Source organism: Perna viridis, chromosome 4 (genome assembly GCF_037379345.1).
Source record: "Perna viridis isolate PV_CMFRI_1.1 ecotype Kerala chromosome 4, ASM3737934v1, whole genome shotgun sequence".
In the NCBI taxonomy this organism is placed as follows: domain Eukaryota; kingdom Metazoa; phylum Mollusca; class Bivalvia; order Mytilida; family Mytilidae; genus Perna; species Perna viridis.
This window is the reverse complement of record NC_142448.1, coordinates 43,836,013-43,849,345: the sequence shown is the minus strand read 5'-3', so window position 1 is coordinate 43,849,345 and position 13,333 is coordinate 43,836,013. Positions and strand designations below refer to the sequence as shown.

At 30.9% G+C, this 13,333-nt stretch overlaps 1 protein-coding gene across 6 annotated transcripts in view; it reads left to right on the top strand.

The window, feature by feature from the left end:
• LOC148620207 (ankyrin repeat and fibronectin type-III domain-containing protein 1-like) overlaps positions 1–13,333 on the top strand; it is a 208,995-nt gene that overhangs the window by 171,320 nt on the left and 24,342 nt on the right. For 4 of the 6 annotated variants that reach the window (XM_088580895.1, XM_088580893.1, XM_088580897.1 and 1 more), the window contains 3 exons: positions 1,866–1,894; positions 10,108–10,203; positions 12,052–12,069. In XM_088580895.1, the coding sequence (XP_088437021.1) occupies positions 1,866–1,894; positions 10,108–10,203; positions 12,052–12,069 (143 nt within the window). The remainder of the gene's footprint in view (positions 1–1,865; positions 1,895–10,107; positions 10,204–12,051; positions 12,070–13,333) is intronic. The other 2 variants (XM_088580896.1, XM_088580899.1) reach the window with 1 other exon arrangement.

The following is a 13,333-nucleotide window of genomic DNA, read 5'->3' as shown; positions in this document are numbered from 1 at the left end:
AGTGCTAAATTGGGTTTCATTCAAATAATAAATTTTCTTCTCAGGTGTATTTTCTAACTCCTAATACTTTGAACTGCCAGCCAAGGGAAATAAATGAATTTACTCAGTGCATTCTGATCTTTATGTCCTTCTTTGAACCTACGAATTTCACTTTCATGCTGTGAGTGTTATACAAATATTATTATGAAATTGAATTGTCACCAAGAAAGATGTTTAGTCACACAATCCTATGCATTGAAATGTTTGTAGGAGTTATAACTTTTTTTGTCAAAATCAAACTTCTTCTTTTGCCATTTAATCATTTTCTGGAAGTCCACCATGATGGCTTTTAAGGTGAGATTGCATGTCATTTAGATGTTATCTTCAAACCAAAACCAAAATACTAGTGTCTCAAGTTTTACTTCTTTTTGAGAAACAAAATGGAAGTTAGAGACGGTTAACAACTGTATTTTTATGAAGATTGTATTTTTATGAAGATTTTTTTTTTGTAATAAAAAAAAAAAAAAAAATACTTAAGAAATTTAATTTAAGAGGTCTTTGACTGTTCAGAGGGTGCTTACCTGGTCCATGCTCCCAGTTTTTAGTGGAGTTGGAGTTGCTCATTTGCTTTTGTTACTTTGTATGTATGATTTTAGTTACTTTATGTTCTTTGTTGTGTATGTCTGTTTTCCATGTCTGGTCTATGTTTCTGGATTACATTCTTTTGATTACCGCTGTAACTTTGGTTCCCTTGATTACTCTCTTAACAAGATGGCACAAGACAATATGGAGTAAGGTTACAGTCGGCACAGGTTGACAGACATCAAAGACATTGTGTACTTAAGTAAACTCTACTGAACCCTTTGTACATTATTAACCTTTTAATATAATAGTGCAGGTCATAAAAACCTTCCCTGATACTTCTCTATTAAAACCATGTCATTATACCATAATGGGTGCAAACAGCAGGCGAAAACAAATTCAACTTTAAAAAAAACTGGAAAAAGATGAGACTGTATGAAAGTTAAAGATATCAGAAACTGCTGTGCATAAATAAAATTCTGATTCTGGCTCTTGCGTCAGATGTTCACAAAGAGGAATTTAATAGATGAAAAAATGCAATTAGCCCAATTGTGGAGAGATGTACTGTCTGTTTTTGATCCTCCTTGTCTTTATTTTCTAATTGGGTCAGTGTATATCGCAGCAAGAGCCTGTATTTATATACATTAGATGACTCCTTTCTGAAAAAAAGAGAGGATGAAATAGCATGAAAAGTATCTTTAGCATTTATGTAGAATGTGGTTGGGTGCACTTGTTCATATAACTCATATTTTAGTAATTGTATCATTTAAGAGTCTTCAGAATTTCAGTAATTTGCTTGTCTCATGTGACTTAAATCCTGAGTGATATTCTATGCAAGTTTACATTGAACTGGTGTATATTTCAGTCAATTAAATTTTGATGCTCTAGGTGTATATTTCAGTCAATGAAATTTTGATGCTGTTGGCGTAAATTTCATTCAATGAAATTTGAAAAAAACTGGATTCATTCAATATTCAGTGAGAACGCATTGTTTTTGGGGTAAATAATTAATGTATTAGTATAGAACCAGTAAAAATTGGAATAATGCATATTAAAGTGAAGCAGCTTCACACTAAATTGAAGGTAAGCTTAACTTTCTTTTGGTCATAGTGCAAAATTTGGCTTGTGCCGCTACATAGCTTAGAATAGAATCTTTTAAACAAGTACATATACAAAATGTGCTAATTTTCATTTTTTGATACTCTTTTTTCATACAGAAAATTCTGTCTGTGTTTTTGGGGTTGTTTTTGCTTTTTGTTTTTTGTTTTTGGCATAAAATTATTGATATTGTTTTTGTTTTTCAGAACATGGTACGCAATCAGGATGACAAAAGGTAAGATTTGTATGTATTTTGTAGTAGTCACACAGCTTATTGTCAACCTAACAGTTCTAGTCAACATGAGTTTCACTAGACTTTAAATTGAATGGAGCATATAAATTTTGTGACAGACCTCTCTTGAAATTCATGTAAATTTTAAGTTTTAACATCATGTGAAGTGAATTTTATATGAGTGGCGGATCCAGAGGGGGAATGCAGGGGGTTGGCACCTCCTTTTTTATTGTAAAAATTATCATTTTCATGTGTAAAATTGACTAAAAATGGCAAACAATGTCCTAGCACCCCCCTTTTTTTTCGGAGGAACCCTGGATGGCACCCTTTCTTTTGAGATAAAGGATACTACAGACACTGTGAAGTCAACCTCATATCTTGACCTACACTTAGAAATCGATGGTAAAGTAAAACTATTGACCAAACTTTACGACAAACGTGATGACTTTTCATTCAGAATTGTCAACTTTCCTTTCATCTGTGGCAACATCCCTTTAGCACTTGCGTATAGAGTGTTCATATCACAACTCATACGTTATGCCAGAGCTTGCCGAAACTACGCATACTTTTTGTATCGCACTAGGACTCTAACAAATAGGCTTCTGGAACAGGGTTATGTTGCTACAATATTGAAGTCATCACTACAAAAGTTCTATGGTTGTCAACATGAACTCATGGATCGTTATGGTGTATCCGTCTGCACCATGAAAACTGAGTTATTCAACGGGTCATAGTTCATCTTTCCTCGTTTGTCTACCCCGGACTTGACTTTTTATGAGCAACTCGGCGGGTGTTTCTAGAAAAGCAGAGGACGCTTACCCTACCGGTGCACCTGGTCCATGCTCCCAGTTTGTAGTGGAGTCTGAGTTGCTCATTTGCTTTTGTTACTTTGTATGTATGATTTTAGTTGCTGTGTGTTCTTTGTTGTGTATGTCTGTTTTCCTTGTCGGGTCTTTGTTCCTGGATTACATTCTTTTGATTACCGCTATAACCTTGGTTCCCTTGATTACTCTTTTCAACGTGTCTATATATGCCTATTTTGCTTATATATATGTAGAATGCTGCTTGATATGTCAAATTCCTTAAAATAAAGTGCTACTGTACTGGTCTCCAAAACATGTCCAAACAAATAAATAAATAAACAATGAATTCTTGGGTGACGCCACAAATCAAAGCCTAAGGACTGGCATAAGGACTTTGATCATAGCTGGAATGTTAATATTATTTTTCATTTGTAACTTGAGAATTTCCGATATTTTTAAGGATGGAAATAAGCTTAAGAAAATTAACAAATTGAATGGCTGGAATTAATTTGTAATTATTTTCATAATTTGTAAAATAAATAGTCAACATGATCTGGGATTCGTTAATCCAATATTTTTATACTTAGACCTAAGTAGTGTTTAAATATACTCTCCTAAAAATTTGTTATAAACTATCGAAGAGTGTAATAGGATTTTGATTTCAAACATAGATTTCGATATTTTCTCGACAGAATTTTTGAATGGTTAATTTAACTTATAGAATCTGATCCATGAATATATACTAAAAATTACGATATTTGAAGATCATACATAACATTTTTTGTGACTGACGAGTTTTTGGACAATTTCAAGATTAGAAACCATTTCAAAAGAATTTGAATATTAATCATTTATGCCTTTCTTCATGCTTGTGTTCAGGGTTGAATGACATATAGAGTATTAATGGTATACTTTGAAATTAGAGTATTCGTTACGTTAATCAGATATGGATGTGAGGAAAGAGTTGTATGGAAAAATGATGAAGTAATTTCAATGATTTGCTTTGTTAGTTACATGAACTAGAAGATGACTTGCTTTATTTTAAAGAAAAGTATGTTGCTTGAAATCGATATGTTTTTAATATCAGTTTGATTTACTCCCATTATCAGTTTTAGTATCATGTGGTACCAGAAAAAAAAACATGAAAATAGATCACTGTTAATTAATTCCTTTCCTTTGGACAGAGGTAAAGAGCAGCGAAATTGAATTCTTATTTTTGGATTGTGATTTTAATTTTGGCAAAAAATTTGGTTTATAGCATATGTTTACAAAGAACATAAGTCTGTGTCTGGTTAGGATGTTGTTTTGACCTGTTTTTGCCTTAATTCCAGATATTTCTGTAGGTGGATGGCTGGCTTAATTATATTGAACCTATAGCCCTAATTTCTTCATAACTTTTATATAATAATTGACCTTTGAAGTAAATAAATATACCCATCAAAATATGCCCTAATCTGTATGGGGTAATTACTAATCTTTGTTCTCATCAAGTTAGGACCAACACCTCAGTCAATTTATATGTAACCTAGAATTCCTTTATCAGTATTCACTAAGTCAATTACTACTGGTGTATGGGATAAATCTGTTTACAGGCAAAGATTGTATCAAATAAAATTTTGACATGGATCTGACCCTTAGGGAAAATTTATAACAAATCAAATTCTCCCAACCTTAAAGGTGTTTGTTCTATTGAACAATCTATGAAGTATCCTCTGGGTGCAATACCACATTATAAAAATCCCATTTCGAGATGGTAAATGGTCAAGTTCAGATTTTCTTTGCTATTTTGTAAATATAGATCGACCTAAAGTTTTTTTTTATGAAATAATGGTGATGCTAAATATGTTTAAGGAGGTAAACCTAGGGTAAGGACACAAATCTTACAAATCATTGGCATGTTTGTATTCAGCATTTTACATCATTTCATGTAAGCATCAAAGTAACTCAGACTTCTTTCATTCTGTTTCAAATGAAAGCTTGAAAGGTTTTGGTGAAATTGAATTTGATGGAAACATGTCAATGAATTTAAGAGTTATGTCCCTTACCTTTGGTCTACCTACTTAAGTAAGCCAATGTTCATTGAATAATATAATAACTTGGTGGAAAGAAGTGGAATCCAACTGGTCCAAATCTTAAGTGCAATTGGTTTCATGAAATTCACAATATTGGATAAAGAAAGTATGCATATTTTTTCCTCAATTTACTTTACAATAATTTTTTTGTTTGTATGCTTTTTGGAATGGTCTTGTTCTATAGATTTTTAAGAAACTTTGCATCATTGTGTAAAGTACTACAACCTTGAATCATTAATTACTTCAAAAGTATCAAGTCTTACAGCTTGCAGGATAGAAGACTTTGATAATATGTTTTTTGCAGTGCTATAGAGTATGGACACATTTAAGTTACTCATTAGAACTGACTTTCTTTTGATTTCCCTAACTTTCATTCCACTTTCCCATTCCAACTAGGTGACAGCTTGGTATCTATTTTCCAATATCTTTATCCTTGAAAACTATTGGCAACATGTCTTCAATTCCAAATAAAAAAAACATAATTACCGACCTTGCAAGATCTGACAGAAAAGTCTACAAAGCAAATAGCGTGCCAGTGGAACAGATAAACTTGTAAATTTTTAATGATATACAATATCAGTCAATATCATTGCAGACTCCTAATGAATGAATTAGAAATCTGATTGTGCTGCGGAACTATGATACATCCCCGTGTGTATTTATTATATGAATGCAGAGCATGTATTGTTAATTTGTTCTCCTAGGAGTGGAATTAATGAATGCAGTATGAAATTGGATTGTCCTATTTTTTGACAAAAGCAGACTTTTTTTTATCTCCATCCCTGGTGGAAAGACTTAGGTACATTAAGCCACGAATATGGTCCCAAAATATCTACTAGGTTGTAGTTACGTAAAATTTGTTCTGAATATGGTAAAATATATAAATATATAAATCTGAATTATTTCCTAAGAGCAGACATAATGAATGAATGAATAATTACATCATATAAACCTATTAGGAAACTTAATAACAAAAATAAAAACACGTAGCCTTTCTTGGAATGTATCACTTCTACAGAATTTGCATTATTCATATAAAGACTGCTACTTAAATATGAGGACAATGGATCTTTTGTGGCTTATTGTAATGACTTCACAATGGTGTCACAGTTTTGGAATAATTTCCAGTTGCAGTTTTGGGCCAAAAAGATCTCTTAATGTCGCTTTTCCTTTAAAGCTGTACCACTGGAACATTGACACAATTCCTGCCAATAAAAGATGCAGTATTGAGCTACTTGATGCTGTTGCCGAAGTAAATGTATTTTCCATAGTTAGTTCAAGTTGACAGATGTTAATCAGGAGACCGTGTTTGTCTTGTTCAGTTAAAGAGCCTTCCTGTGTCAGTTTCTGTAACTATAGAGTGAAAATAAAGTCAATTGCTAGAACTTTAATTATATGACATAACCAGTGCATTTAGGACAAAATGTCACTGCTTAATGCTGCTTAGGGACAAAAATTAGATTTTGAGGGGGATGGCGAGGTAGAATTTTTAGAATAAATATTAATTTGACTTAGACAATATATATTTTTGAAAATAAATATTTTGATGTTAAGTAAGGGAGAAAAAATATTTTAAGCCTTTCATATGACTTTGACATGAGAAATTTATGGTTTATAATATATGATTATTATAACGGAGCATAAAAGGATGATCATATGTTTCAGTTTATAAACCGTTATCGCGTATTTTTCACAATTACATGATTATGATATGTTTCCAAGCCCAAAATTATCATATGATGACCCCCTTAATATCAAATGGTCATCCCCTTACAGAGAATGAAGCACAGAAGTGAAGGATTCATGAAAAAATCTTGATTCAAAATTTTTTATGACCTTGGTCTTTCAACATTTCATTAAGGACTGTCCTAGATCTTGACTTTAGCTGAAACTGAATGTCCCATTAGTTAACCTTTTTTAAAAAGAAATTTGAATTCATGGATTGGCATAATCATGGATATCCGTGAATACTTTAATTTCAGAATTAACATGCTTTCTGATTGGATAAAAAATTTTGTCCATCATCTTACAGTCCAAATTTTTGTATATGACTGACATTATCAACCTTTTTCAGTGGTTTGCTTGTTGAATTTTGATACTAGAATAAAATTATATGGAATGACTCATATTTTTTTGGTCAAATTGGAAATAATATCAATGCCTGCTGTGCGCACTTGAAAATAACCGCTACACAAGGTATTAAGTGTGCATCACGTGATTGAGGTAATTTCTTCGTAGAAAAAATGTAACAGTCATTCCTTAAATAATACTATATGAAAGATGACATTTTTTGGCATGTGCTAAATGGTACTCAGGGAAAATATATTTTTTGGAATTTATTATGTTTTTATTGTACAGACCACTAAAATAAGCCAAAATTAGCAATCCATGAAAATTAACCGCCATATCGGAGGTCTTCTCCGATATATATATATAGAATGGTGAAAATTTTTTGTTGTTTTCTTGGGAGACTTTCAAAATATCATGAACTTTTAAACCCAGAAGGTAAATTTGAAACCATATCTGACGAACTCATTAAGAACAATCCCTTTACAAACTACTGTTCGGAAAATCTAAATGGCAAGTATTAACATGCTCTTAATTGAACCATGACAAATGTTATAAATTTTTAATGAAACTCAATGTTTGAAGGTAATATACTTTAAGGAATTTTAATTAGATTTTTTGTGACAATAATTTATTTCTTGTATATCAGTATGGGTCATTCAGAGTTTAATTTCAAACAATTATGGTATCTCTGCTTCAATGCTGAAAATTGTTACTTGCTCATTTTACTAATTTACTGGAAAACAAATTAGCTTTAAATTTCCTACTATGCATTGTGTTACGGAATTCTAATACAATTTTACTTCCAAGACAATTAGAATTCACAATACATTTATTGCAAATGAAATTTTAGATGATTTAGGGATTGACACTTGACATATATTTTTTTTTTTGGTTAAATGATAGTGTATACTTGGTAACATGCCACCAAACTTTTGAAGGCCATTTTGTTATTTTAAGATCCTGATATTAAGAGTTGTTAGCACTATACAAGTGCTAGAGGTACATTCACTACAAGGATCAAAAATGGACTTAGTCACAAGCCATAATTGTAGCAAGTGGCAATCTTTTTTAACTGTTTTCCTCTTTCAAATAAGTTGGTTTTTGAAGTCATTTAATGGAGGAAGAGAGATAACTCTAACTTCTTAATTGGTAAAAATCAAGTATTTCATGCTTCCTGATTGTTAAAATGAGATTAAGGTTATGAAAGGATTAGAAACTTCAATTTTTTTCAGTGAATAAGCTAATCAAATGGTTATTTATTCAACTTAAAGAATTTGAATGTACTTTTATTTTCCCATTGAAGTCCATTGAAATTAATTCATGATAATTGAACGCTTGCCCTGTTTATTAAAACAAATTGTTTTATTGTCTTATTGAATTCTTTACTCTCTATACCAGCCATATCTTGAGATATCTGTGTATTTGCCCAACTTGTGATCATCATGTCTGGCTGTCTGTGTAGTGCTTGACACTATATCATAAACACTTAAACCAAGTTTTTAATTAAATTTTTGGGGGGTATTTGTTGTGATAAAGGTCTCGTTTTTTCATTATCCTTTTGTGTCTAAAAGTTATGGGGCCTCATATGGCGATGAAACATGGGGTTTTAATTTTCTTTTAAGAGTAGAAGGTGCTGGATTTTTCCAAGTTACAAATCTATGATCCTTTTGAGGAAAAGCAGAAAGCCTCATTAAAGTGTCAATAAACAGGATTAATGGTCAGAAATTGAGTATCACGGAGCTTAGACCCACACTAGTTTGAACTCCTGTGCAGGAAAAACTCTTTAAGCCTGATTATCATGTATCTGCATTGCATAAAACCAGAACACAAATGTAGCCTTACACATTAAGGGACTAAGTGTTGACACATTTTACAATATAGAGATTCTCACTCAAAAATAGGACTTTGTAACAGACATGTATATTAAAGATAGATTTTCACAAATTAACAATAAACGTGTGAATAAAAAATGCATAAAACGCAATTTAAAGCTGGCTATAAAAGTTTAAATGTTATAGGTAGTAGCCTATTATTAGTTCGTCTGTCTTTAAATGGTAAAGATTTTTATTTATATATAATTTATACATGCTATAAATTATATATATATAATGATTACTGATAGTAATGGCATGCCATAGAGGAAAAAAACTGGCGAAATCATGATGTTGTTTTGATGAAGTAGTTTTAACAGTTTTGTTGTGGTTTGAATTGAAGATTTTTTGTCCTGTAAATTAGAACATTTCCGTCTTTACTTCGTTACATATACTGGTAATGGATGTACCTTTTTGGATACCATCAGGTAGAGGTAATTTTAATATAGGTGTAACATTACATGTATGTTTAAGTATTTTTATGCTTTTCCTGTACTGTGAAAGTATTTTTATTCATGGATAACAATTTTTTGTGGATTTAGGGTACTACACGAGATCCAGTTTCTTGAATTCTTGGTTTTTAGGTTTTTAATGTACACATCAATTTTCATTAAGAAACAAATTTCTTGCTTTGACCTACCCACAAAAAGCACAAAAATTGGTACCCCAATAACTATAGTACTTTCAAAGTATCTAACAAGTGGGGCATGTTGATTTTGAATGTTTGCCTATTTATCTGTTTGTCTGTCACCTCACTTGGTTTGTATTTAAGTAGCACTCCATGTAAGAATCATGCAAAATGTGATTCATGGTTGGAAAGCCTACATATTTTTATTTTTGATATTTTGTTTAAAATGTCATAGTAAACATAAAGTTACATGTAACCCTTGTTCATAGAAGATAAAAATTATATAGAATGTACTGTAGAATTCAAAATTAAGGGAGATAACTCTGTAAATGACACTAAAATACAATAGAAACTATTGGTTTCTATGTGGATTATCTCCTAAGAGCAGACATATTTGAATGAATAATTATACATTCCATCATACAGACCTATAAAGCAACTGAATAACAAAAATAAAAATATGTAGCCTTTTTTCAGGTGAATCACATTTTACAGAATTTGCATGATTCTCGCAAGACTGCTTCGTAAGTTTTTATTCTATGGAGGAGGAGTCTTACTTCACATATGTTAATCTTGAACTTTCTAGAAATATGTGATATTCAAATCTTAATTTGTTACAAAATATTTTTAGTGGGCCATCAGCTTATATTTTCTCTTCCATGCGTACAACAGTAACAAAGTCATTAGTGTGACTAAGTACCACTTAAAACATTCTGTTTTAGTTAAAATATGGACTTTCAGTGACTTTGAATGTTTTGGTATTTGATTTCAGTGGGTTCCACAGTAAAGTCACTCGATGTTTGAGTCAGAAGGATAGAATTAAGAATGATGTCCTCCAAGAAAGGCAGAGGTCTGTCAGTCTCGACTGGTAGGTTTCACATGTCTAATAAGGTTCATGGCTTGATTTGTTTGAAATCTGTATGTTAGATTTATACCATTTTTTTATAGTAATACATGGACATCTATAAATAACTTGTACAAACCCGTACTTTATTTATTTTCAATGCTTTTAGCTTTACTCAAAGATCACTATAATGTACAAAGGGAGATAACTGAGAAAATACAGTTTACAATTTTATGAAAACAATTTTTTTGTAATTTGAGTTTCATTTACTTTAAATGGTAATTTAATGTGAAAGTAAATTAACTAACCATAAAAAGTTTTCTGTGGTTTCGTAATTACTTTTTAATCTTTAATTAACGCGTATACACTTTCACTGAGATTGACGTCAATTCATTTTCATATTTACATTCAAAAATTCAATATTTTCTTTTTTAAATCTTGAAAAATTCAATTTCTCTTCTCTCCTGACATTATTATGAATATTAGGCAGGTAAATCACTTTCATGTTTTTTTTAATTAATTAGTTTTAAGGTTGTTAAATCTTTTAAAAAATTATTCAAAACTTTTAAATTTTGCTGTTATTTTTTCTACTTTTTGGGGTATACAGATACAGATATTTTTTTTTTTTGATTATAGAAGCAGAAAAATAAATGAACTACAGTCAATCTGCCTTAGTTGATTTATAAAAGCTACCTGTATATCATAGTCACATAATGCAGGTGGTATTTATATACAGGTTAATTCTACATATAATGCATTACGGTAGGGATTTTTAACTATAGCCATTTAAAACAGGTTGCATACAGGTTGTCACTTTCACAGGTTTGACTGTATTTTGGTTTGATATTCTGTGCTGTAGATAAAATTAGGCAAAGAAATTCAAGCATGCATGATTACTAATTACATTTTTCTACCTCAGATAAAATCTTTGTCAAAGTACATAATAAAATTTTCTTCACTTTCCCTTTAAACTCCAGACATTACATAAACAAGGACAAGCAAATTTGTTATCAAGGATTATTTATGAAAAGGGGAATTATTACATAAATCCATAAGGTATTATGTTGAGTTATCCCCCTTTGTTACATAAAGTGTGGCTTGATAAACATGCCTTCAGGACACAGTCTTTTGACTTTGAAGTCAGTAGAAAGTCAAGTTTTTATTTGTAAATATGAATCTTCTAACAATCAGGTGTTCTGTTTTGGGTTTAAAACCCCTTTGATCCCTCTAGTGTGAATATTAATAAAAAATCATGCAACTAATTTGTATTAAGCATCATATTGAAAAATTAAAAAAAGAGGCTTTTAATACCCTATTTGATGTCACTTAAAACGAAATAAGTCTTTAATTTTAAGTATTCATAATTTATGGACTGAAATTGTCAATAACACTTGTCAAAGCTTTAGAAACAGTTTCAAAAACAGTAGCTTTTAAATTTTGTAAACTAAAAGTTTGATTTTTCAAGATTATTTTTTCCAGAAAAAAAAAAAATTTAAGGAGAAATTTTTATTTAAAATTATTAGGTTAGGAATCATCAGTTATTCCTTTGAAGTTTGGTTGTATAAATACAATATATACAAATAATACACTCATCCAAGTTTAAACATGCTCCTTTTATTTAGATTAATTTCCCAGTCGATAACATTTTTCCTATGAATTTGATGGAAAGAATCCTCCATTAAATTACAAATATTTCGATAATATATGGTTTGAATAGGTAACCAGTCTTTTTCACCTTTTATATACCTGGCAGTTTAATTTGATTGATCAACTACAAAAGTTTTATGTAAACAATTTGTAGTATATTGGATTAGTTCATATTCTACAACAAAATTCAAAGAAAAAATTGTAGTGTGTTGTGACCAATTTCAGGAGAAAAACTTATTCACTGTAAGTACCTATATGCAAATTAGGACAGGTTAATTAATCAGATGAATATTAATGAGGGCTACAGGTCAGATTTTGTCTTTGTTTTTATGTTTTAGTTTGTACTGTTTATGTGTTTGTACATGTGTTTTATAAGTAGGGGATATAGGGTTTGTGTTACCGTTATAGAGCTCTTCACTGGTTGAGGATAAAAAAAATAGTGGCAAAATCATGTACAATTTTGTCTAAATTTCAGGCAGAGATTCATAAAAAAATGCACAGTTTTAAGGTACTAGTCATTTTTTTCCTTCAACTCTCTGAAGGACACTTCCTGACGATACACACACACACTTAACACCCACATTTTATATCTTGCAAATCTTGTGACCACCAAAAAGGTCCATTTTTTGTTAGTTTTTTGTCCCCAGTTAAAAAACAATTCTGAGGTATGAAGTGATAATGGTGTCTGTCCGTTTGTTGTGCACACCTTTTTTCAGTACAGTTTGCTCTGCACGTATTTTATCACAGACAGAAGCATTATATGTAGGTATGCAATTTCCGCTTTCACAGCCATTTATATTTTGACTTTTATGATTCTTAGGATGTGGAGGTGGCAAGTTTTGCTTGCAGGTTTTTTGTAGTTTTCCTATAGAATTGCACTATTGTTTCGTAAGATGTAAGAAAAATATCTCCCCTGTCTTTAATCACTGTCAGTACTTCTAGAATACAGAATTTTCATAGTTTTTTAAAAAGATTGATATAGTCTTTTAGAATGCTGCTGGAACATGGAGTTGTATATATCACAGTTACTGGAATGATAAGTTGTACTTAGATACAATAAACACAGGTTGTAGACCAGAAGAATGTTTAATGCTGTATATATATTGGACAGTTGAATTAATTCTTATGGATTTTAATGAAACTCGATTGCAAATTGCTGTGAGATTATTTTCTATCAAAAACTACACCCTCTCACACAGATTAAATTTAAACTGAATTTTTTAAAATTATTTGGGTTTTTCTGTTTTTATGAATGATGTATCACTATTTCAGCCTTGTGGAAGAGTAAGTCTGTTGTGTCATATCCTCAAGCAATCACTCCAGTACTATGTTCTAGATAGAACAATTATCACCATGCAATTTCCACAGATTTTTCCTGTCATGCAAATTTGTGCTAAATTCTTCCAATTTATTGCATTGCACAGCATTGTTGACACAAGAAAATCTCAGTATGTATCCTCCAGAAAATATGGTAGATTTTCCTATTATATCCATTATACATGTATTC